We start from the raw sequence: 27,561 nt of genomic DNA, 5'->3' as shown, positions 1-27,561 counted from the left end.
GGAGCTGTGTGACCCCCCCCCCCCCCCCCTCAAAAGTGTTATTCTTTAGCTGTAAGTACTTCTCCAAAAACCTATAATAGCCAACAATATTTTGGTTGTTTACATGAAAAAGAGTACTATTATGTAAAACCAAAGGTCATCTTGTAAGTTACTCCTCAATACACAAGCAAAAACTGAACTGAAACTTTCACTTCTGGAATGCTGTGCAGTCTTTAAATGAATAAATGTGTTCCAAGTAAAAAATGTGGAATGTTTTAGGAAGCTGAAACCATGATTGTTTAATACACCATACTAACAAGGAGAGGTCCACAACAGTGGGATCAACTTTTTGAAACCAAACATATGGTGATGTAGATTAAGATCCCAGGTGTCAAACCCTGCAGTCATTCACTCTGGTGGGCCCTCATTTGTGAGTACTTGTTACAAAATTTTTGGAATTTTTGTGTGATACTCAATACCATTAAAAAAAGTCAAATTATACAGCCTAGTTGCATGGTGGAACGGTGAGACTAATGGCTTCAAGTGCAAATGGTCATGGTTTGAATTTTGTCAGGTGCAGTAAGCTTCTTTTATTTTTAAATCTTTATCAAAATGACTTTGATCTTTTTTATTTACTTAACTGGTTCAAATGTAATTTTTGTTTCTATTCCTTTGTCACATTCTTTTAATCACTGTACAAACTTTTTTCGTTTGTCTCATTTTTTCCTTTATATCATTCTTTTTCCAACTGAAATTTTTGTGAACATTAATTACAGTTTTTATCATAACAGTCAATTATTTGACAATTCCAATCTATCAGTTATAAAAACAAGAGACCGAAAATCTATTTATATTGACTGTGCACTGGTGTTTCTTTACCAGATATGCAATTTTTTCCCTTGGTAATAGTCGTATAAACATTTAAAACATAACCAAAAATACCTATTGCACTATCAGAAAAATAATGCTGATAATGATTTATATGAAAGAAGGGTTTATAAGTACAGCAAAATTCAAATGAAATGAGAAACAAATATAATGTATGCAATAATATGGACAAAAAAACAGGTTGATAAAACATCAAAAATTAAATCAAAATTAATACATAACATTAATTCAAAAAACATGAACAAAAATTTCAAGTGGAAAAAGAATGATAGGAAGAAAAATGAGAGAAAATGAAGAAGTTGATATTATGATTAAAATGAAGTGACAAAGTAATGGAAATAAAAAATTATGTTTAAATCAATTAATTGAATAAAAATGATCAAAATCATTTCGATAAAGATTTAAAAATAAAAAAATTCACCATCCCTTGTGAGATTCGAATTCACAATCTCCTGCACATGAAGCTGTTATCAATTACACCATGCAACCAAGCAATTTATGCAATTTGTTTAATGGTATTTAGTGTCAACAAAATTCCAATTTTTTTCATCAATTACTTGCAAATGAGGCCCCACCAGAGTGAATGGCTGCAGTGTGTGATTTCTGGGATCTTAATCTACATGACAGTAGAGATGGTTTCAAAAACTTGATCCCACCACTGGGGACCTTTCCCTGTACAGGAAAGTAAAGTCTAAAAGAAAAACAGATGGAAATATATATAAGTGAGATCAGAAGATCAGTAGATACTAATGAGTCAGCATTTTCTGAAATAATGACAACACCATCATTAATATGTTAACAGTAAATAGAAGCTGTACATTTTCACATTGAAGTGATAAGAAAAAGCATTGGACCTGCATAAACATAGTTTAACATGAATAAGACTCTGTAAAGGAATGAGTATTTGGGTAAGGCACATTTGCAGGTTGTCATTCCTAAAGTAACTTAAGAGAGAAGCTCATTCTCACATATGTATGGCACTTTGTCATGGTGTACTGGTAGCATGAGACTTTAATCACTTAGTAACAGACTTACATTAGGTGGTTACCAAGCTAAACCTGCTTCATCAACAACTGTTGTTACATTCCCACTGAAAATTATATCATACTCTCTTATTTCTTGTATCATATCTGTTGATGCTATGCATACAACTCACATACATCAGCATGTTCTCACATGCATGTATGTGTGCATATGGTGTATCTACACACATCAAAAAAAGTTTTGCATCACCTCGGTTCCAAGAGTTCCAGAACCTGTGCAGAAAATTGGAATAGAGATCAACATAAACATCATTTCTGCCCTTTTTATTGCTCACGAAAACCACACATTGCATGTCGTACCACCATACAGTGAGACCTTCACAGGTGATGGTCCAGATAGCTGTACACACTGGTACCTCTAACACCCAGTAGTATGTCCTCTTGCATTGATGCATGCCTGTATTTGTTGTGGCATACTATCCCCAAGTTCATCAAGGCATTGTTGGATCAGACTGTCCCACTCCTCAAAGGTGATTTGGCATAGATCCCACAGAGTGGTTGGTGGAGCACGTCATCCTTTCAATCTATTCCAGGCATGTTCGATACGGTTCATGTCTGGAGAACATGCTGGTCACTTTAGTCAAACGAAGTCATTACCATGAAGGAAGTCATTCACAAGATGTGCACGATGTTGGTGTGAACTGTCGTCCATGAAAACCAATGCCTCACCAATATGCTGCTGATATGGTTGCACTATTGGTTGGATAGCATTCACATTTCGTACAGCCATTACGGCGTCTTCCATGACCACCAGTGGCATACGTCAGCCCCACATATGCCACCCCAAAACAGCAGGGAGCTTTCTGCACTTGATGAACAGTGTGCCTAAGGCATTCAGTCTGTCCTCGTTGCCTCCAAACATGTCTCCGACGATTGTCTGGTTAAAGGCATATGCGACATTCATCAGTGAAGAGAACATGATGCCAATCCCGAGCAGTCCATTCGGCATGTTGCTGGGCCCATCTGTACCACGCTGCATGGTGTCATGATTGCAAAGATGGACCTCACCATGGATGTCGGGAGTGAAGTTGCACATCATGCAGCCTATTGTGCACAGTCTGAGTCTAAATACAATGTCCTGTGGCTGCACGAAAAGTATTATTCAACATGGTGGCATTGCTGTCAGGGTTCGTTCACGTCCTAATCCATTAGTTAGTGGTTATACACTGCAGTAGTAGCCCTTGTGGGGCTGAGTAAGGCATGTCTTTGACAGTTCCTGTCTCTCTGTATCTCCTCCATATCTGAACAACATCACTTTGGTTCACTCCGAGACCCCTGGACACTTCCCTTGTTGAGAGCCCTTGCTGGCACAAAGTAACAACGTGGACATAATCGAACTGCGGTATTGACCGTCTAGCCATGGTTGAACTACAAACAACACAAGCTGTGTACCTCCTTCCTGGTGGAATGACTGGAACTGATCGGCTGTTGGATCCCCTTCGTCTAATAGGTGCTGCTCATGCATGGTTGTTTACATCTTTGGGCAGGTTTAGTGACATCTCTGAACAGTCAAAGGGACTGTGTCTGTGATGCAATATCCACAGTCAACGTCTATCTTCAGGAGTTCTGGGAACCAGGGTTATGCAAAACTTTTTTTGATGTGTGTATGTACCCATGTCCTTGTGTACACACACACACACACACACACACACACACACACACACACACACACACACACACACACTTAAATCACATTGTAGAACCAACAAAACTATATATTTTAGAGACAGTTATCACAATCAGCACTACATATCCTCGTGTATAATAAATTACTGAAACCATTAATTCACAAAGTACAAACTACTGCTTCCAAAATAAGTGCTGCTCAAAGAGGAGCTACTACTACTTTTATTGCCTTCTGTTTATGCACAACAATGGCTTACTTATTACAAATACGAAATTAAATGAGGATAGATATACTTATAATGCACTCTTATAGATATGTCAGGACACCATGAGCTTATTCCATTACAGCAATGTTATTTTACTGAGCTAGCATCAAGTACTGTCGTGATATTGGATGATAAGTCTCCTGGAATTTGTTGCCAGATCCTAACAGGATTTGATATTTCGGCAATTCATCTGTACACTGTCTTTAGAAGAACATTGCTGCTGATGAGACCCTTTGAAAACTGATGCCACATCTGCAAACCATCAACCTATATAGGCCTCTGTATTATCCATGGCCATTCACCATTCACCTCTTTTGCTGTCCTCCAAGACTGGGCTGGTGGTGCTGCCTTTAGTAGAACAATAGTGGTAACAATGTATCACACTCACACACTACTTTCTAACAACAGGACTAGCTGCACAGAAGAATATTGTGTTTTGATGCAGGATACAGGGTTTGTAAACACTGTTCCCAAACACTAGAAGTAATGGTGACTACCACAGTCTCATCAAATTTCACCTTGTGTTCCCTGTTTAGCCAACGTTCTGCTACCACTGATATTTCCAGCTGTTGTAGCCTCGTGTAACAGTGATGTTCCATGCACCATACCTGAACTGTGTGAATCAAATGGCTCATGTAAGCCTTCCCACAGTGACATCGAATTTTTTATATGCCTGGTTTCCTAAGTCCCAAATCATCTTTCACAGAGCCGAGCAGTGCCCTTATCTTGGAAGGTTGACAGATACACGCTTACAGCTGAGTGTACCAAACTCAATTAAAATTTAACCTCGGGAAGGTTGCCATTTAACACTGTTTCAATGCAAAATTCTGGTGCCCCAATCTCAATCAAAGTTAAATGAGGGTGTTGACCATGGTTAAATTTGACTGTGGCTCAAGCCCAGTTTCTGTGAGATGATTGGGGTTTTATAAGTGTATGATATTAAAATGATGTTGCATTTCAATGTGCTGAGACAGACTCAAGGCATCATATACCATAACATATATGTAAGATGAACTCATTAATTTATGAATCAAACTTAGCAGGAGTGGAATCAAATTGTGTCTCCAAATGACCAATCGGATTTTTATAATTTTTTTAATTTACTGTATGTGAAGTTCGAAACTCAAATATACCTCTACCAAAGTAGTCCAACACAATCCTAAAAAATTCTCGAGAAATCGACTTCTTAAGTTTTCTGACAATGTTTGACATGCTAAAGGAAGGGAGAAATTATCAAACAGTGTGGCTCTATTGTAGTGTACTTGCTCACTGTGTGGGGGGTGCCTGGGTTCAGTTCTAAATGGATTGAAATTTTAAACAAAGGTGCATCTTTTATGACCATTTACATGATGTGTAAAATAAAAAAAAGGATGGGAAAAAATTAATTTGTAATTTTTTAAATTATTATCTTGATTAATGACTTTTATAAAAGATCAGTAATTAAGAATTTCTGTTTGCAATGAAAACTGGAGTCTTGTATGCAGTATTTATTTAGAAATAAGAAGACATGCATTTTTCATAAAAATGATGATCAGATGTGTTAAACAGTATATATTTGATGAATTTTACATTTAAGTGATGCAGTTATTTGAACTAAACAAAAAAGTAATGATTGAAATGAGACACTACACATTTCTTCTTTTGTACTGGAGCCATTATTGCTTTTACTTTCAAGAAATGATGCAAGCACACCAACAATTTTGAGAAGTGTTCCCATCTCGTATTTGAAAAACTTCTGTGTTCTTATATTGTTTTCCATTTTGGCAATCATAAATGGATGGTCTAGTAATGAGGTATAAATGCTCTTAAGATGGTTGATAAAAGTGAGATTGTGTGACAATGATGTCACTCACTAGTGACTGTCAAGGAAACTTACGTATATAGGCAGCCGTGTACAAATTCATATCTCTCTTAATACTGGTGCATCTCCATGGTGCCTTCCATTGCAATACACAGAGTTAACTGTGGTCAAATCCATGGTTGACAGACAAAGGTTTGCTGACCAGCAAATAATGTTGGTGTGCCATAGAGGCACTTTATATATGGTTTACTTTTGGCAGTGATCATGGGACCTTAGTTATCTTGCTTTTTGATTGAGATTGGTGCACTCAGTGGCTAACTATAAAACCCTTTAAAATTCTTCTACTCTTAAACAATATGCCCCAAGCACAAAGAAAAAAGCCACAGACCTATGCTCCTTTTCACACATCTCTGGAGATGGTCCAAACTCCATATTCCAGGAAATATGCTTCTCAGAGTATCCATTTTCCTTAAATACTCCCATCAAATGTGTAAGTTCTTAGGTTAAATTGTCTGTGTTAGAAATGGCATATGCTGTGCGTGCCAGAGTCATAAGGATGCCATTGCATTGGTATGATGGATGACATCTTTTGGCATGCAGATATGGAACAGTGTATGTGGGCTTTCAGTGAACATTATGTCCCAGACTACCATCTTGTTTTTTTGTAATCATGACATCCAAAAATGGCTGCCTCCCATCAATTTAGATTTACAAGGTAAATTTAATGCTGGAATAAAGACAGTTAAAGTGGGACAAAAAAACTGTTGAGAACATCACATCCATAGGGACACACAAAAAAAGAATTGCCTGCTTCCAGAAGCAGGTGGGTCACAATGCCGAAGTCCTCAGTGCCCTGTCCTTGATGTCCTCCACTAATAAATTGGTGGATAGGGGTGACAAAGGATTACCCATAGCCATTCCATCATTCTGTTGAAAAATGCTGCCATTAACCCTTCGGTGGACGCTCCTGCGGCAGTTAGTAGCAAGATTTAGTTTTCTGTTAGTATCACAGATAGAGTTACAGTTGCCTCCATGACCAGATACGTATTTGTTATTCTCAACATATGTCACCACTTGCTACATTTGCGCGACTCATGCTTTCAGCAGTTCGGTCGCTATTGTTGTTTGAAACGTGAGTGTTAGTTTGCAGCGTGTTTGCCACTACGCGTCTTGTGATATGAGTATTTTCTTTACTTGTGGTTTTGGTTTGCTCAAGGCAATCTTTCTGTTATATTAGTATAGAATGAATATTCAAATCCAGTCAAAGTTCCTATATGCAATTTTCATTACATTATACAATCTCAGATATTGATTTGCTACAATGTATTACCTTTATAAAAACATGTGTTTCATTAGGTCTCATAAAAGCGTGGAAATTGAGAAAAAGAAGTTATTTGATAGGCACCGTCTAATTGTACATCCTGAAGACTATGAGAAAATATTGCGAGAATTGTCAGAAGAAGAATCACAAGAATTGTCACATTCATGTGAATCTGAGTTGGAAGAGGAAGTTATTGAAGAAGAAAACCACAGCAGTGACTCCGAACAATCAACAGAGGAAACAGATGACCACCTAGATTAGATTAGATTAGATTAGATTAGATTAATACTAGTTCCATGGATCATGAATACGATATTTCGTAATGATGTGGAACGAGTCGAATTTTCCAATACATGACATAATTAGGTTAATTTAACAACATACTTAAGTTAATAAAACAAATTTTTTGTGTTTTTTGTTTTTCTTTATTTATTTATTTATTTTTTATTTTTTTTTCTTAATTTATATCTAAAAATTCCTCTATGGAGTAGAAGGAGTTGTCATTCAGAAATTCTTTTAATTTCTTCTTAAATACTTGTTGGTTATCTGTCAGACTTTTGATACTATTTGGTAAGTGACCAAAGACTTTAGTGCCAGTGTAATTCACCCCTTTCTGTGCCAAAGTTAGATTTAATCTTGAATAGTGAAGATCGTCCTTTCTCCTAGTATTGTAGTTATGCACTCTGCTATTACTTTTGAATTGGGTTTGGTTATTAATAACAAATTTCATAAGAGAGTATATATACTGAGAAGCTACTGTGAATATCCCTAGATCCTTAAATAAATGTCTGCAGGATGATCTTGGGTGGACTCCAGCTATTATTCTGATTACACGCTTTTGTGCAATAAATACTTTATTCCTCAGTGATGAATTACCCCAAAATATGATGCCATATGAAAGCAATGAGTGAAAATAGGCGTAGTAAGCTAATTTACTAAGATGTTTATCGCCAAAATTTGCAATTACCCTTATTGCATAAGTAGCTGAACTCAAACGTTTCAGCAGATCATCAATGTGTTTCTTCCAATTTAATCTCTCATCAATGGACATACCTAAAAATTTGGAATATTCTACCTTAGCTATATGCTTCTGATTAAGGTCTATATTTATTAATGGCGTCATACCATTCACTGTACGGAACTGTATGTACTGTGTCTTATCCAAATTCAGTGAGAGTCCGTTTACAAGGAACCATTTAGTAATTTTCTGAAAGACAGTATTGACAATTTCATCAGTTAATTCTTGTTTCTCAGGTGTGATTACTATACTTGTATCATCAGCGAAGAGAACTAACTTTGCCTCTTCATGAATATAGAATGGCAAGTCATTAATATATAATAAGAACAACAAAGGACCCAAGACTGACCCTTGTGGAACCCCATTCTTGATAGTTCCCCAGTTTGAGGAATGTGCTGATCTTTGCATGTTACGAGAACTACTTATTTCAACTTTCTGCACTCTTCCAGTTAGGTACGAATTAAACCATTTGTGCAATGTCCCACTCATGCCACAATACTTGAGCTTGTCTAGCAGAATTTCATGATCTACACAATCAAAAGCCTTTGAGAGATCACAAAAAATCCCAATGGGTGGTGTTCGGTTATTCAGATCATTCGAAATTTGACTGGTGAAAGCATATATGGCATTTTCTGTTGAAAAACCTTTCTGGAAACCAAACTGACATTTTGTTAGTACTTCATTTTTACAGATATGTGAAGCTACTCTTGAATACATTACTTTCTCAAAAATTTTGGATAAAGCTGTTAGAAGGGAGATTGGACGGTAATTGTTGACATCAGATCTATCCCCCTTTTTATGCAAAGGTATAACAATAGCATATTTCAGTCTATCAGGGAAAATGCCCTGTTCCAGAGAGCTATTACACAGGTGGCTGAGAATCTTATTTATCTGTTGAGAACAAGCTTTTAGTATTTTGCTGGAAATGCCATCAATTCCATGTGAGTTTTTGCTTTTAAGCAAGTTTATTATTTTCCTAATTTCAGAGGGAGAAGTGGGTGAGATTTCAATTGTATCAAATTGCATAGGTATGGCCTCTTCCATTAACAGCCTAGCATCTTCTAATGAACACCTGGAACCTACTATATCCACAACATTTAGAAAATGATTATTAAAAATATTTTCAACTTCTGACTTTTTGTTCGTAAAGTTTTCATTCAATTTGATGGTAATACTGTCTTCCTCTGCTCTTGGTTGACCTGTTTCTCTTTTAATAATATTCCAAATTGTTTTAATTTTATTATCAGAGTTGCTGATTTCAGACATGATACACATACTCCTGGATTTTTTAATAACTTTTCTTAATATAACACAGTAGTTTTTATAATGTTTGATAGTTTCTGGGTCACTACTCTTTCTTGCTGTCAGATACATTTCCCTTTTCCGGTTACAAGATATTTTTATACCCTTAGTAAGCCATGGTTTGTTACAAGGTTTCTTACGAGTATATTTAACTATTTTCTTGGGGAAGCAGTTTTCAAATGCATTTACAAAAATGTCATGAAATAAATTATATTTTCAATTGGCATCAGGTTCACGGTACACCTCATCCCAGTCTAACTGCTGTAGGCTTTCCCTGAAATTTGCAATTGTTAAATCGTTGACTGAACGTACTACTTTGGAGGACTGTTTAGTATTGCTGAATGGAGCTATGTCATATATTGTAACTAGCTGTGCACCATGATCAGAAAGACCATTCTCAACAGGCTGAGCATTTATCTGGTTAAACTTATCTTGGTCTATAAAGAAGTTATCTATCAGTGAGCTGCTATCCTTTACCACCCGAGTAGGAAAATCAATAACGGGTGTCAAATTGAAAGAACCGAGTAATACTTCAAGGTCATTTTTCCTATTACCCTCTTTCAGAGAATCTACATTGAAGTCCCCACAAATAATAATTTGCTTCCCTCTGTCTGACAGATGGCACAACAAGGAGTCCAAATTTTTCAGAAATAGATGAAAATTTCCTGATGGGGACCTATATACAGTTACAATTATAAATGTGCCTTTATTTAATTTAAGCTCACAGGCACATGCTTCTATATGTTTCTCTACACAAAACTTTTTTGTTTCTATACTTTTTGCACAATGATAACTTTTGACATATATGGCAACTCCTCCTTTCTCCATATTTTCTCTCATTACATGTGCAGAGAGCTTATAACCACTTACATTTACCTTATTCATATCAGCAACAATGTGATGCTCAGACAGGCATAGTATATCTATTTCATTCTCAGCTTCTAAATCTTCTAAACAAACCAGAAGCTCATCTACTTTATTCTTTAAACTCCCAATATTTTGATGAAATATACTTACATTATTTTTAATTATACTTTTATGAGAACCTTTCCTTATTCTAACATTTGCAGCACTCTCCTGTCTGAGTTTCTCATTGTGCTTAGGCCTAGTTCCTATACCAGTGGTCACATGGTGTTCAGAGAGGCAGATTATGTCAATTGGGTTGGGTGACTTTAATTCATCAATGCAATTACCTAGGACTGAGATACAACTTGGTGGAGATAAAATTTATCGTGATTGGTGAAAATTTGGTTGAAGAGGGAAGACAACAAACAGATGATTACCGATTTTACGTAGAAAAAGATAAGGAAAGTATTTGGATAAGTGAACCCCTTCCTTCTTCTTCTAAAACCAAGGCCAAGAACATCCTAAAAGTTTTGCAGGTCCAAAAGCAAGTGCTGAAATCACGGAAATAGAAATTGATGCATTTTACCTATTTATTACTGATGGGATGATTGACAAAATTGTGGAAAATACAAACCGATACATCCAGAATAGTAAAAGAGCTGAAGTTCAATATTCAAGAGAATGAGACTGCATGAGACACCACAAAACCACAGATAAAGGCTCTTTTAGGTGAATTATATCTAATAGATATAAAGAAAGGAGGAAACACAAACTGCTGTGAACTGTGGGATGCAGATGGTACAGGAATGATTCTTTTACGAGCTCTCTTCAGCTATAAGCACTTTTGCTTTCTGCTTCGAACTCTTAGGTTCGACGACCTGGGCAACTGGAATGAAAGAAAACAAAGTGACAAACTAGCACCTATTCGGGACTTCCATCAAGTGTTTGTCAACAATTGCCTAGCTCAATACAATGTCAGTGAGTTTGTCACTATTGACGAGATGTGTGATGCCAAAACATTTTACACCCTGAACTTAGATATTTTCTGTGGCAAGCAGATTCCAGGACTCTAACTGAAGTGTAACAAGCCTGATAACATTGTGCCAAGATTAGTGACACCAATTGAGAAAATGAACAGAAATCTTATGACTGACAATTACAACAGTAGCTGCCCCCTGGCTGAAAATCTCCTCGGTAAAGGTTTGACTTTCTTGGGAAACATGGGGAAAAAAATAAGAAGGAAATATCTCAAGAATTCCAAGCAAATAAAACCTGAGGAGTCCAGTCATGTCTCTTCGGTTTTCAAGACGTTTTTTGCATGGTCTCGACTGCTCCGAAAAAGAACAAATCTGTGATTTTTTATTGACAATGCAAAGCACAAATGAAATAGGTCAAGAGACTAAGAAATAGAGAGTGAATTTGGACTACAATGCTACCAAAGGAGGAGCAGACACTGTAGATCAGATGTACTTATCCTACAGTACTTCCAGAATAGCGCGACGATGGCCACTTGCACTTTTCTACAGACATTGAGATACTGCTGGGATAAATGTAAACATTATTATGAATGCAAACATTATTTTCAAATTCAACAATCCTGACAATAAAGAAAGAAGACGAATTTTTTTGAAACATCTTGCTCTGGACCTAATAGAAGAACATTTGAATCAACCAGCATTACTTGAGACAATTCCCAAGGATATTCATACCTTCTTGACCAAATATAGGCATGAAGAAGAGAATACCAAGGAGCCAACAAAACCTGGAATTTGTTACTTATGTGGCAGGCATAAAAAGAACAGAACCAAAACAGTATGTATGAAATGTAAGAAAAATTTATGCAAGAAACATGGTATCATAGATAGAAAATGTGTACAATGTGAAAGTGAGCTGCAGATGGAAGTTGACTAATTTATTCACAATCATAAACAGGAGTGAGAGTTTATGAATGCTCCATTTCATAATGGAGGATTTCATTAAAAGAACCATCAAGGCAATAAAGAATATCGGCTTGTTATAAATTACAATGGCAATAATAGACAATTGTGACAGCAACAAATAAATAAAAGATTATTTTTATACAGCCATGGAATGTTATGTTATGTTTTCTCCAATAAAATGTAACTGGCAATTATGTAACGATTATTTTTCTTTAGGTTAAAAATGTAACACTAATTGCTGTGTAAAAGCCGCAATGTGCCCACTCATGAAAGTACGAAAGGTGCGCCCACAGTAGGGTTAAATGAAAAATATGTGGATGTCAGCACATGATGACAAAGCTCCACCAATTCTCTAACCAGTTTTTCATTAATCATACTTGAGGATTTTCCAGAGATACTTGTGTAAATAGAGATACCATGTCAAAAATCACTAGTAAATGTGAAAAATCCGGCCTCACGGATTTCAATGGTCAAATAAAATCCACCGACTAGGAGATATCATGTTCACACTTGACAACATGTGGGCTGAAAACAGATGTTAAATACTTTGCCAGGTTATTAGTGCGTGCTCCCAAATTACTAACAATAAGGCATAAAGGAATTCCCTTCCTTATGCAGCTTTGGCATACCACACAACCTAAGCAGAATTCTTCTGTAAGCTGAGTGATAGAGTTTACAAAAAACAAAATGGTACTCTGGGACATAGTTTTCACTGAAAGCCAATACACATCAATTGGTGTCTGTGTGCTAAGAGCTGCCATCCACCATACCAATGCAATGGCATTCTTAGGACTCTGGTATGCAGAGCACATGCCATTTCTGATACGAACAGCTTAACCCAAGAAGTTGCACATGGCTATGTTTACAAAAAATTGATTCTGTAATAAGCAAATTCGATGGGCTATGGAGTTTGGATCATCCCGGATATGCATGAGGAGAAGCATAGATCTGTGGCCATTATTCCTTATGCTGGGGACACACTATATGACTGGAAGATTTCTAAGGGGTTTTAACATTAAGAGTGTGTTCCATCCACATTCTGAGATAAGGGCACTACTTGGATCTGTGAAAGATGGTTTGGGACTTAGGAAGACAGGCATATATAAAGTTATATGTCAGTGTGGGAAGGCTTATATTGGCCATTCAATTCACACAGTTCAGGAAAAGAGCATGGAGCATTTCCGACAGACAAAGGTAAAACAGCCAGAAAAATTGGCAGTAGCAGAACATTGCCTAAATGAGGAAGACATGATGAAACTTGACAAGATTGTAATAGTTGCAAATACTTACAGTTTTCTGAACAGTGTTTATAAAGATGTAACTGAAATTAGGTCAGCAGACAATTTGATCAATAGAGGCAATGGTTTTCCTCTTAGCAGAACGTGGAAACCTGTACTATCCTGCATCAAAAGACTACATTCATCCATGTGGCCAACCCAAGTATCTGAGGTTAGTCTCTGATTGCAATACATCATTGCCACCAGTGTTCTACTAAAGGTGGCATTACTTGCCCTGTCTTGAAGGGCAGCAAATGTGGAGAGTGGCCTATATAGGATGTTAATTTGCAGCCTTTGCATCAGTTTTCAGTGTTCCAGCAGTAACACATTTTTGCAGAAGATGGTGGAGAGACTGAAATATTGAATCATGTTGATTTTAGGATATGACAGTAAAGCCAAGGAGACTATCAAGAATTATTATACCACGAAAGCCTACTAAGTCACTAATACTGATTTTTAACCAATGAAATATAGCATTATTTAAATGTATGAAGGTTGTCAGTTTCATACCGTTTGTCCAACACACCTTGCAGCTAAAGAAGTGCAGTAGGTGTGCAGTTCTTAGCATGAACAGAATTCAAATGATTGTTTTCAGGCACATTATGAAGAAAATGCCATCCAACATATAAAATCAGTGTGATTCATTTTATTCACAGCTACCGTATTTACTCGAATCTAAGCCGCACTTTTTTTCCGCTTTTTGTAATCCAAAAAACCGTCTGCGGCTTAGAATCGAGTGCGAAGCAAGCGGAAGTTCTGAAAAATGTTGGTAGGTGCCGCCATAACTAACTTCTGCCATCGAATATATGTAGCGCTACACAGGCATCCTTTGTAGGCACAAAGATAAATACTGGTGCCAAAACCTCTGCGTCAGTAAAAAAAATTTAAAAAAAAAAATTGGAAGACGAGCTTTTTTTCTCCGCCCGAGTTTCGACCACTGGATTTTCATACATTATCCAATGAAGTAAATACAAATTCCGTATTGTTCATCTTCGAATGTAGCAGAATTTCAATGTACTACGAAAATCTGACTGGCAAGACTGAGATTTTTGTCAATATGGCCAACTCTACGTTCTGAATTTTTTCTTACCTGTGAGAAGAGATGGTTGCTAATAGGAACTTGATGAAATGTGAATCACATGCAGTATTCTCTTCACCATAAGAATAATTCGAATATAAACATTCTGCCATGTATTCTTTCGTGTTTGCTTCTATCTCATTTAAATCCTGTCTGCCTAATAAACTACGAAACTAGCGTGAGACAACAGCAATCGCGGAAGAATATACGTACCGTGTCATGTTCATATTCGTATTACTCTTATGCCTAATAGTGATACAGTCAGAAATGAAGCACGGCAACTGACTAGATTTTTAAATCTAAGATGACTAATTTCTGTGCAGAATTTGATGTACTAAAGAAACGACCGCCAAGATTTTCAAACGGAGAAAAATTTTCGCCAAACTCTCGTTCAGAACATGTTCTATCATACGCAGTCTATTATTTGGTTCTTGTTGATCATTATCAAAGAAAGCAGCAGTGTAAGTAACAACAAATAGCAGTCTCTTGCCATTGTTTCGCTAATGAGACGATTCCTCTCTTTTTTTAATTGTAGGCGGCGGTAGCGCGCACAAAAGCAAGCCATGCCACGAGCAGCGACAGGCCGTAAACACGCACTATCAGAATGCGACAAACAATGCATGACACAATATAGTAATGCATTTTCAGCTTAGAGTGACTGAAGTAAACACCTATAACATAGAAAACGGCACTTATCAGATCAAAGCAAAATAAGCAATCAATTCAAACCAGACGAAGCACGTGAAAAAAGGAAGGGTATCCGTATAAATACGGACGGAGCGCCTGACTCATAGCAACGGCTACCTGGTAAAGCTTAAGTGCTAAGCTTACAACTCGAACCAAACTACTGTAGCTGTATCGTCATTCATTCGACCTAAATTGTGTCTCATATTACAATGGACCAACTTTGTTTCGATTTGGAGGTTCGGCCTGAAACTTTTCTCTCCCCTTGAATTTCGAGGCTCAAATTTCAGGTGCGGCTTAGATTTGGGAATTTTTTTTTTCCTTTATTTCGAGGCTCATTTTTCAGGTGCGGCTTAGATTCGAGTGCGGCTTAGATTCGAGTAAATACGGTATTTCCAGCCCCACAAATTCCTGATTTAATTAACACATTCCCACTGCAAATAAAGTAGCCTATATCTACTGTTATTTAGGGGGATGGCCAGAAAACATCATCCATGAGGTCACAACGTGAATGAAAGTGTCATTGAAGAGGTTTGTGACAAATAAAAGGGATGATAGCTGCAAAATCACTGCAGAAATGAATGTTGCATTTGCAAACTCTGTCGGCACCAAAACAACTTGAAGGAAGCTCCACACCCAGGGAACTGCAGGATGAGCTGGAATTCCAAAGCCACACAACAGTGATGCAACACTCATAACAGGAAAATATGGTGCCAGAGCCATAAAACCTGGACAATTTTAAAATCCTTACACAAATTCCAATAAACCACTGCTTTTGTTAACAGTGTATACAAAGTATTATTTTTGAAGCCAAATCATTTCCACTACCCAAATAACAACTGGTGAAACACAAAAGGAAAAGGCATTATGAGCTTCAGAAAAAGATGGGCAATGAGAAGCAAAAGTTTTAACTATCTGAATATGCACTGCTCAACCCCCTTTGTCTGAAACAGACAAGCAACAGGAATCAAGAGTGGAAGCTGTTCAATGATGCAGTGCTCATGCCTGTTCGTCTGGTGCACTCGGGGAATGGGAAGCAAGACTGGATACCATTCGACTACACACTATTCAATCAAGACAAACACTGCACACTGATTTTCTTCTTGTTGCAGTCTATTATGAAGTTAATTTGATTACAGCCTTCATCCACATGTTGTGATTGGAAAAATGGATAAATTACTTGTGTACTTCAGTGTCTTCATTTTGAAGAATAAAATAAGAGTAATGTGCTGCACGAGTAAAAAAGTGAACCTGCGAGAATTACATTCTCCACCTGAATTATTAAGCACCTATTAGACAATGCACCTAAGTTGTACACCTCTGCCGCAGTGCCCCAAGCCTACGTGTCTGGTACTGCACACTGGTTCACATCACTCGATTACACCATGTCCACAATGGCTACACCACATGAAACAAAGGAATGAGATTCGGTGCAGCATGGTGTGGCATGTCTGTGTGGATGTCAAACTACACCACTCCGTGCAACAATGAACAAGTTCCACACGGTGTCATTACATCAAAGGAAGAATCTTGTGAGCTTTGATCTACCATTACTGTAAAATGTTCTCAGCAGAAACAGCTGTTGGGAAAAATTCATTTGTGAGCCAAACAGATGGATACCAAGGTGATTCAAAGTCAGAGAGATATACTGGGATATCCCACGTGTTCCCAATTGGGCTTTTGTAGTTCCACATATGAAAGAAGAAACTGTGAGGTAATCCCTACTATACCATAACAGCTTTACCTTTTTAAGATTTTCTTCTTTTTTCCCACCTGATATTAAGTTATGATAGCTGAACAGATGAAAATTGTGCAATATTCCTTTCAGGTTTCAAAAATAGTTCCCTGTAAGCCACAGGAAATGCTTAACATCTGACTCCTTGCTTACAAGTGGCTTCGCAACATGGATTAGAGCTGCAGATTGTGCATTCTCTACTTCTTTCAACATCAACACATCAGGAAAGAAGGAAATAGGGCCTGCAATTATATTCAGTCTTACCCACATTACAATGACAATGGGCATTCAGTTTCCCTAAATCAGTTCTGGAGTTCAGTCTATAGGCCAACTTCGGGTATCACAGTTGGGTCTCCATGCACATATATTAACACTGCCATGTAAAGCTCCCTCTATTGTCTGTAAAGATCTTCAAATAAGAAAAAGTATTTCTACAGTGAAAACACACATATGGTTCTGATATTTCTCAAACATTACGTGATAAAAAAGGGCACACAAGACCTTACTATTCTTCCAACATTTGTGTTTCAGATACCACAGATAAGCTCTACAAGATGCCTATGTTATAGGCCCAGTAGGAATATTGTAAGTTTTGCAGGAATGGTTCTGTTATGCAAATTACAAGCAGAATGACTTGTATGACAGGTCACCTGTCATATGTCATGTTAAAGCAACTATCCTTTTTGAGCATTCTGCTGTTATTTGAAAGCTCAAGTGAGCAATTATTTTTGAAGAAGCTTACTTTTTAAAAGTTTACAAAACTTATGAACTGGAATAAGTGTCTACATTAAGTACTTGAGTCTCAATATACAAAAAAAATCTTAATTTTGATATCTTTTTTAATGTAAACAACCAATTATTGTCACCTACGGTGTATGCAATGCAAATGTTCTCTGCAAGTGAACTGAATTTTTGTACAGTAGCTGAAACTGTTGTGAATTCATTTGTGATAATTACTTTTGTTACAGTGCTTCTATGTTAGTGAACGATGACTAATACATCAGAGAATCAACCACCAGGTGCATTCTTCAAAAAATGGCTGTGAGAGTCTTACACAAAAAAAAAATTCTGTCAGTGTTAGTATGAAGAGTGCAGATCCCCAAAGCACTGGAAAGGTTTTATTCTCTGTCACAAAGGTGCTGAGAGACAAGTCATACAGCATTTCCTTTAATGTGTCTGTTCATTTATAACGCAAAACCCATTCAGCTTTACTTTAATCAGAACACAAAAACTAGCTATGCCATGAGAAATATTATATTTTTTAAACAAATTTATATATATATATAGCCTTAAGTTGCTAATATTTCTCAATTTTCTCATTTCTAATAGATGTAAATATTGGTTCTACAGTGCACATGACAGCTACAAGACTAGGGTAAAAATCTGCGGTGTAGAAGAAAATGGGAGTTTGAAACATAAACTGTTAGCTGAAGGGATGGGCTAAGCAGAGCATGCTAATGTGACAGAAAAAATAAGTCTCAGGGCATTTTCAATCTAAAGAAATCTACTCCCAAAGTCTCATGGTAACCTTTCAAGGAGAATGGAAGAAATCTTTTAATGACACAAAAGAATGTATTTTTTTCTTGAGTCTTCTAATTTTATGTTAATATTTTGTGACCCATAATGCAACATAAAAGAGATTTTCAAGAAGTTAACAAAGCATTGCTGTTAGTTTGTTTGCAGGCTGAAACATCTATATTAAGTAACCTTTCATGCCACTGAAATAAAGTGCCATAAATGTATAAATGCAAGCAGTCATCAAATAGCTTCTCTCCTCCAAGGTCCCATGAGACTGCTGGGTACATACCCTCATCCCCTGCATTCTAGACATAGCTCTAAGAGGCCTAAGGGCCCTGAGAGTCCTCATAGTTTTGAAGGCTTGTATGCCTCCTGCCCCACACAAGGATGCTACGAAGTTTATGAGCGAGACCTGAAGTGAATACATTTAGGAATTTTTACAGTTGAAACAGAAATGAAGGAAAAGAAGCACATCTCAGAGCAAACACTTACTACCACCACATCACAGCAGGGAGCTAGAAACACAACTAACTAAACGCAGGTGTATTGTATGGAGTTCCAAGCTGATTTGCTTGTGTGGGTAATTGTCTTTTCAGTTACCAACACAAACTAAAACAGATGGTAAACACATAATCAAGACTTATTTCCCCAAAATGGTGATAAAGATTTGCCACTAATTCATAACTACCATCAGAAAACTGCAGTGTTCTAACTAGATTTATGTGGCACATGAGGCAATTACTTAAGTTTCCTAGTTAATGAGAGGTAATTAATTGGTCAGTACATATAGATAATTCACCAGCATGGAGAAATTAGCTTGATGATGTCTACAAGAATTGGTTTATCACCAACATTTGTTTTGAAGCATTCTGAGATACTGTGATGGGGAAAGAAACAAAAAAGGAAAAAAAGAAAGAAATATTATACAACAAATGTTTGCACAGTAAGACTGTAGAAGAAGACCCTTTTCCTGAAACAAATAGATACAGTATACACAGAGAGAAATATTACACACACCACACAAATACATAAGTACAATGAATACATCAATCGCATTAGACATACTACACATAAGCACTCACACAAAATACACATAAAGCATGTATACTTTATATCCACAAACGGGCGAGCAATGAAAGATGTTATCTACAGGTACGAAACAGTAAGTTTTGTGCAACACCAACACCCAGATCAGCTCAATGATGTACTCAACATATTATAAAAGTAAAATAAAAAAGATACATAAACATTAAGAAAGACAGACATGAAGAGTGGCACAGAATTGAAGAACATGGCATCAAGTCAGTAGGAAATATGGGGGCGGGAGTCTGACAGAGTTTGTGTTATTATTGTTCACTTAAGCTGTACAAAGATTTATCAAGTCACAGTTTGTAAGAACTCGTTTGTTATCTCTCTCTCTGTCTCTGTCTCTCTCTCTCTCTCTCTCTCTCTCTCTTTCTCTCTCTCTCTCTCTCACACACACACACAGACACACACACACACACACACACACACACACACACACACACACACACACACACACACACACTTCTGAAAGAAAGGAATTTTTATACACACGTTATCTAGAGATTATGAATCACTCTGAGCAAGCATTGACAATCACAATGCATATTTTTCTATTTGATGTGCAACTGTAACTTTGTTTTCAATACGAAAGTATAAGGATGAAAATAATAATACATAATAATGGGCAGGAAACATTTCACCTGTGCATGAATGGTGGGTGATATATAGCTTAGATTAGATTAGAAAATGGCATTAACTGTCGAAGAGTAAACCAATTCATTGCTCATCATTTGGCTCATAGTGAGTGATTCCTGTCTACTGATCTGATTTATAAGATTATTATGACCCATGAATAGAAAAATTTAATAACATGTGCAAGAGCGCTAATAAAGTTTTATATTTCCATGAAAGTTAACAACGTACAACTTTCAATTTATTTGGCTATTTCAGGCACGTATTCAGCCAGTGTTTGTGGGAGCACACTTGAATCAAGTTGGTAGCCTTTCCCATTCAATGACTTTCATGTCACATTATGTCAATGAGAGACTCATCTTTCTACTCTCATACCTGGTAAGTTTCAGGCATACCTTTCTTGCATTGTTAATGCACGTAACAAATTATGGAGATCAATATTAGAAGCAATCACTTTTGGTTCCACATTTCTTCCAAATTTTCTTGCATCAATCTGTGTACTGATTCCAAATAAATTATTATATAAGTGAGTGTCACAGGTCTTCTTTGCTTTGCCATTTGCAAGGAAGTCTAAGAAGATAACTGTTGAAAACCATTTCCTTACTTACTTCCCACAGAAGATGAATTAAACAAAGATGCAATTAGTGATATTTCTATCATTTTGACACTGTAATTCATTCACTAAACTTGCAAGGCATACTCCGCAAGCCACCATATGGTCACTGTGGAGGTTCCCCATACCACTTCTAGTCATTCCCATCCCCATTCCACCTGCAACTGAGATGTGGGAAAAACAAGTATCTATATGCTTCCAAACAGGCCTTGATCTCATCTCGTCTTCACCACCCTTAATTCAGACGTATGTTGGTGGCAGCAGGATCATTTTGCTATCTCTCACAGATGCTGGATCTCTACACTTTCTCAATAGTGTTTCACAACAATAATGTCTTCTTCCCTCTAGGGATTCCTATTTGAGTTCACAGCACATTTCCATAATTCTCTCATGCTGGTAAATCCTAACAGTAACCAATCTAGCAGATACCTCCTGAATTGTGTATCTTCCTGTAATCCAAACTGGCTGGAGTACCAAACGTTATAGTAGTACTCAAGAATGGGTCACACACATGTTCTGTATGTAGTAACCTTTCTAGATGAGCTACACTTTCCTACAGTTCTTCCAATAAACCGAAGTTGACCACTCATCTTTGTTACAACCAACTTTACTTTCTTGATCCATTTCAAGCTGCTTTGTAATGTTACACCTAGATATTTAATTGACATAATTGTGTGAAGCAGCACATCACTAACACTGTATTTAAGCATTGCAGGATTGTTTTGCTGCTCATATTTATTAAATTGCATCTGCCACATTTACAGTCCACTGCCATTCATCACACCAAAAAGAAATTTTATCCAAGTCATCTTGTATCCTCATACAGAAAATCAAAGATGACACAATCCCATACACTACAGTGTCATCAGCAAACAGTCACAGATTGCTGCTCAACCACACTGTCAGATCATTTATGTACATGGAGAACAGAAGTGGACCTATCACGTTCCTCTTTGCCCCTCCTGATGATACATTTGCCTCTGAGAACAATGTCCATCCAGGACATGTTGGGTTCTATTATGTAAAAAGTCTTCAAGTCACTTAAATATGGGAGAACCTACTGTACATGCTTGGACTTACGTTAACAGTCTGCACTGTGGCACCCTGTCAAACACTTTCCAAAAATCTACGAATATGGACTCTGCCTGTTGGTCTTCATCCATGGTTCAAAATATATCACATAAGAAAGGACAAGCTGAGTTTCACGTAAGTGATGCTTTCTAAATCTGTGTTATTTGTGCATAAAAGCGCTTCTCTCTCAATGAAATCTATTATATTCAAACTTACAATATGGTCAAGAACTCTACAGGAAGCTGACATTATGGATATTGATCCGCAATTTTGCACGTCCATTGTTTTATCCTTCTTACATATGGGAGAAATATGTACTTTTTTCCAGCTGCTTGCGATCTTCTGTTGGGCTAAATATTCATGATAACTGCAAGTTAAGTACAGGCCCAATGCCAAGGAGTACTGTCTGTAAAAGTGAATGGGGATTCTGTCTGGACTTGGTGAATTCTTTGTTTTTAGCTCATTCAGTTGCAGTAGTAAAATCAACTCATTCAGTTGTAATAGTAAAATCAGCAACTGAATTGTGTAAGAGGAAGGGCAATGGCTTTTACCAAACTAGCAGCTTTAGCAATGAGGTATAGCTCTCATCAACTCAAAGAGCGGTTTGAACACTAAAGTGCTGTACTAGGATTAATCCTACTGGAGATGGTATTCAATACCCTTCCTACAACCTTTAATTTGTCCAGTCAGTTGCAGGAAGACTTATAGTTTATCATATTCTCTGCACAACAGTGCAAATCTGCGTTTTCCACATTAAAAAACATTGCCAGAAATGAAAGAAAAGATCAATGACAGATAAAAATCCTAGGGCTCACTGGGCATCAAACCTGAAAGGTTAGGATATTAATACGATATTTTACTACTGCACCATTGATTCACCAAACCGGTATCCTGCTTCTTAATGCAATAAAAATAGTCTTATAGTAATTCCCACTACTGATCATGTGAGCAGTTTAGCATTAGTAATAACAGTTGTCAGCTTGTGACAGATACTTTTCCCTATTGTTGTGGAGCTTAAGTTGTTCCATATCCATGAGAATTTGCTTCATGAAAGAATTAGCATAATACAATTTGTGACTGAATGAATTAATCATTTTAATTTTTAGTCTAAGTCCAGACAGTGTTATTTATTTGAGGTGGAGATGAGACCTGTTCATTGGCCTATAAAGTCACCCACCTCAAAAATTCATGGAGAATAATTTCTAAAAAGAATAAAGGTAGTAACAAGATCAGATACAAAATCAACTCACAGTTAGTACACATACAGTGAAAACACAGACTGTAACTGGCTGTCTGTAATACAAGTACAGCATGTCATTTTCAGCTTTGTTAAAGGATAGTTGTGATACATCCTTTTACAAACATTGTTCAGATAATAAACTGAATAAAATGACTTGGTGAATTAAATTTTCATGTGTCTGTGGATCTGTCAGTTTCATGGTATGAATATGAAAATATATAACACATGACTGGAACTTATAAAAATATTCTTTCCCTCTCCCACTAATGACTTCACACACTCTAGAACACTATTTTTTTTTCCACGACTCACACTATACATAAAAGTAATCATGACTGTACAATGAGTCCATTCTTCAAAGTCTTGTTCATAATTCTACTTATGAGATGATACAAGGTTCTTAACATTAATTTACCAACACACATTAATTTTATTACTCAAGAGGGAAAGTGAAAATAAATAATTTTGAACATCATGCACCTATCTTCTGCATACATATCAGTTAATAAGCTTAGTAGCTGCTTTAACTGTGGGGAAATTAAGGATGTTGGTAATCCACACATTTGATAGGTTCGTTAACAAAAATTGAATTAAATTTTATTATCTAACGTAAGACCTGCTCATTATTCTTAGCCGCAGATAATGTTTATCCAAAGTCTCTCTATTTCCATCAATTAATGAAATGTACAATCAAATTCCTTTCTGTTCATTAGTAAACACACCATTCAGAAAAAAAATAGTAATTCACTTACTTCAAGACTGAACTCTCATAAAGATCTCCTCACTTTTACTCAAATGCATGAAATACGAGTAATATACAGCACAGTGGTACTTGATAAATCTTTGCATTTACACAATAACATGCCTTTTCAGTATGACCCCCACTACTTACTCTCATCCCCTCCCAGCGCGAGACTGCGCGCAATGGTCTCAGTGCACGCAGGGTCCGCATCGAGCGGAATGCAGGAATATCAGCAGCACCGGCCCAAATGGCCGCAAGGTTTATCAGAGAGAGCTATGCCGTGGGAAATTTATGTTAGTGACACATTGCTAAAACACAGACTGCAGAAACATTCACAATTTCTTCTTTAATCCCTTAATTTGCTATGTTAAGAAAAATTCATAAATGAGAACAACAGGAAAGCTTTTGTGCCCAAAGACTCAAAAATCTGAGTACACTATTTTTACAATATTGTCCATATTTGTAGTCAATATGTGCCTTTGGGACAAAAAACCATTGTTCTCATAAACTACAAGTAAACAGATTTCACAGTCCTGAAAATAATACAAATAGTATAGTTTTCTACTTCATGGAAAGTAATATGTCCACATTTGTGCTGACAAGTAATGTAAAACATATTATTGGGAGTGTAAATACTAGTCATTGTTTATCATTATTATTATCATCACGTGGCGCTACATAACATCCATAAATAAGTTGTTCATTAATGGACTGTAATGCAGATTACAAAGTTCAGTTTACCAAATGGTGATTTAATTCATGTTCTTATTTGTTAGCAGATCAGCATCAAACAACAAAAATTTTGCTAACACACTATGGGTATCATCAACATTACACAGTTGTGTTTTCCATTATTTCAATACTGAACTGTGGTAAAAGGAATGATATTAATATCTTTAGAAATTTGCATAAAATGAGTGGCACATGTGGTAATATTTGAACTCGGTGCATAATTTATTATAAACTATATAGCAAATTATGCCAGGAAAGACATGTTCAAACCAAATAAAAAAGATTTATATTGAAACCATGATATAATAACTAACAAAAATATATTCTGTGGCCCATGATTTGACAAACAGTGTATCCAACAAAGTAAACTGAAGTATTAGATTCTATAGCTTTGCAAAAAATTAGTGATTTCAAAGTATTTGAGGGAGTGAGTGATATGTTATGCATTTATACATGAATGATGACGCACTTTTTCTAATAACATATTTAACAACCATTTAATTTTATATTACTTCTTATCAAATCAGTATTAATTACTCTAATCTTGTACCATAGGTGTCAGTAGGAATCAAATCATACTATAGTTACATTCTTTACCCTCATACAAATTAATGATCATATAAAGAAAAAAATTTCACTGTAAATACTTTGTGAATAAAGGAGATCAGTCACAAGAACCAGAAGCATTGAGTTATTAAGAGGGACACACAATAATGAAAGAAAACTTGCTAGTGCTAGCTAGCATCTTTCTTGAGCTAGAGTACAAACACACCCATCTACCCAGACATGCACGCGCGTGTGCATCCCCACCCCCCACACACATGCATGATCATCCCTATAGAGTGCCAGCGGATGCACAGTGCCAGGTTTGCAGTCTCATAGATGGACTAATGGGAAGGGGGGTGTTGGGGCTATTCTACAAACAAATTTCCAAATTTCCTTTACCGTATCCTCAAACAGCTCCAATCCCCCCACCAGTCCAAGAATCAGCTACGAAGGAGCACCTCCCTCATCAGCCAGTATAATCCAGGACTGGAGCAACTACACCATGTGCTTTGTTAGGGCTTTGATTATCTATCATCATGCCCTGAAATAACGTCAACCCACCCTAGCCCCTTCCCAACCCACCCCCTAATGTGGTGCTCTGTCACCCAGCCAACCTATACAACATCCTAGTCCACTCCTATGCCCATCAACATCCCAGTCAATCCCTATGCCCATCCTACTCCTAACCCTTGCCACAGGGAAGACTCAGATGCAAGACCTGCTCAATCCACCACTTGTTACTCTGGCCTTGTCGCACACTTATCCCACCCCGTCATAGGCAGGGCCACCTGTAAAACCAGCCATGCAATATACCAATTCTGCTACAGTCACTGTATAGCTTTTTATGTTGGTATGACTACCAACCATCTCTCCAATAGTATAATGGCAGCACCAAACTGTGGCCAAGAACAAAGTTGACCACCAAGTGGAACATCATGCTCAATTTCAATGGCTACTTGACAATTTGGGCTAGCTGGATCCTTCTCTCCACCACCAGCTTTTCCAATCTATGGAGATGGTGGTTACCCTTGCAACACATCCTTTGCTCCAATAACCCTTCAGGCTTCAATCACTGTTAACCCACTGACCCCACACCTTCCATCCAACAGTTTCTAAATCCTCTGACCTATCACCCCCTCCCAATTCACATCCCTATGTCAGCTTCACTATGCACTGCTAGCCACCGGCTCCAGCACCCATGATTCACATGCCTAGCCCTGCCACCCCTCCTGCCCCCATTCCTAGCCAGCAAACCAGCTTCCTCCCTCTGAGCCTCTAGCTACCCAACCCAACCCCTCTTCATGTCTGTCTGTCTCTCTCTCTCTCTCTCTCTAACCACATCCAACACAATCTCCAACCCACGCTAGCCCACCTGCTGAACAGCAATCCTGGTACTGTGCTTCCAGCCTGCAATATGTAGGGACACAAGTGTGTGTGTGCATATGTGTGTGTGTGTGTGTGTGTGTGTGTGTGTGTGTGTGTGTGTGTGTCTGCACTTTAGTTTGAGAAAGGAATTATTCTGAAAGCTAGCAAGTTTTCTTTCTTTTTGTGTGTTCTTGTCGGTGACTCAACTTTTCTGCTTTTCAGTCAGTGGTACCGCTATACTCCTAAGGCATTTACAGTCTGCCAGAGCTTCCTTACTATAAGAAATTTCTATGTGCCAGTTCGGACTTTCTATAAAGTCAAAGCTTTGAAACACAATATACGCCAAAGACTTCCTGGAAAATCAATGAAAAGACTAGAGCAATGATAAAAATGAAGAAGATGTGGATCATATTTCCTTTCCCCTGGCATATTTATTCATTCGCACAACTTGTTCTATAAATAAGACCAGAGTTCCAGACTGACAAAGATGTTTCAACAAGCACACATAGCAAAGATTGCTCTGGGCAGTTATTTGCTGTTGGAGACATTGTTATCCTGCCATCATCAGTTTTATAATCTACATGCTCAACCAAACTGTGAAACTCTCATCCATTGCAAAAAACTACTCAAGCTTATAGACAAAATCTACATGCAAGTGATGATTGTACACGCAGTAAGTGGTCAAGGAGAACTTTGGATCTCTAATTGTCACAAGCAGCCAAAACTCATCCCTAAAGGGACATGCACAGGGTCACATGAACCAGTTCAGAAACAGCTGCTTAATGGCATCCACAGCGAGTCATTTTCTACAGACAATGTAAGAGAGGATGCTACTATCAAACTGTCAACAGGATGGCTGACCAAGAAACACTGTCAGTGAGTGTTAGCCATTCTGCGCCAATTTTCACATGCTTTCTAATCAAGAGTGGAGAAAAGACAGTCCAAGTGACTCACAATAAAACATCTTATTAACAATGAGGTAATCCACCAAGTAGCCAGTGCTCATATAGAGTGACAGATATTACTAACAGCTGAACAAAATCATGAAGAAAGGCATCTATCCATTAACCCACACTGACGACACACTTGACTGCTCGACAGAAATAAAGTATATCTCAATTATGAACTTGCAGACAAGCTACTAACAAATCAAGGTTGATGAGGCTGTTCTAGAAAAGACTGCCTTAATAACTTCTGACAGCCTCTAAGAG

At 37.3% G+C, this 27,561-nt stretch overlaps 1 protein-coding gene across 1 annotated transcript in view; it reads right to left on the bottom strand.

The window, feature by feature from the left end:
- Nucleotides 1-27,561, bottom strand: part of LOC124623171 (sodium channel protein para) — an 876,466-nt gene that overhangs the window by 185,996 nt on the left and 662,909 nt on the right. Inside the window, exon 26 of the mRNA XM_047148975.1 lies at nt 18,612-18,734. Coding sequence (XP_047004931.1) covers nt 18,612-18,734 — 123 coding nt within the window. The remainder of the gene's footprint in view (nt 1-18,611; nt 18,735-27,561) is intronic.

This window comes from Schistocerca americana, chromosome 7 (assembly GCF_021461395.2).
Source record: "Schistocerca americana isolate TAMUIC-IGC-003095 chromosome 7, iqSchAmer2.1, whole genome shotgun sequence".
Taxonomy (NCBI): Eukaryota; Metazoa; Arthropoda; class Insecta; order Orthoptera; family Acrididae; genus Schistocerca; species Schistocerca americana.
This window is presented reverse-complemented; position numbering and strand designations above follow the sequence as displayed.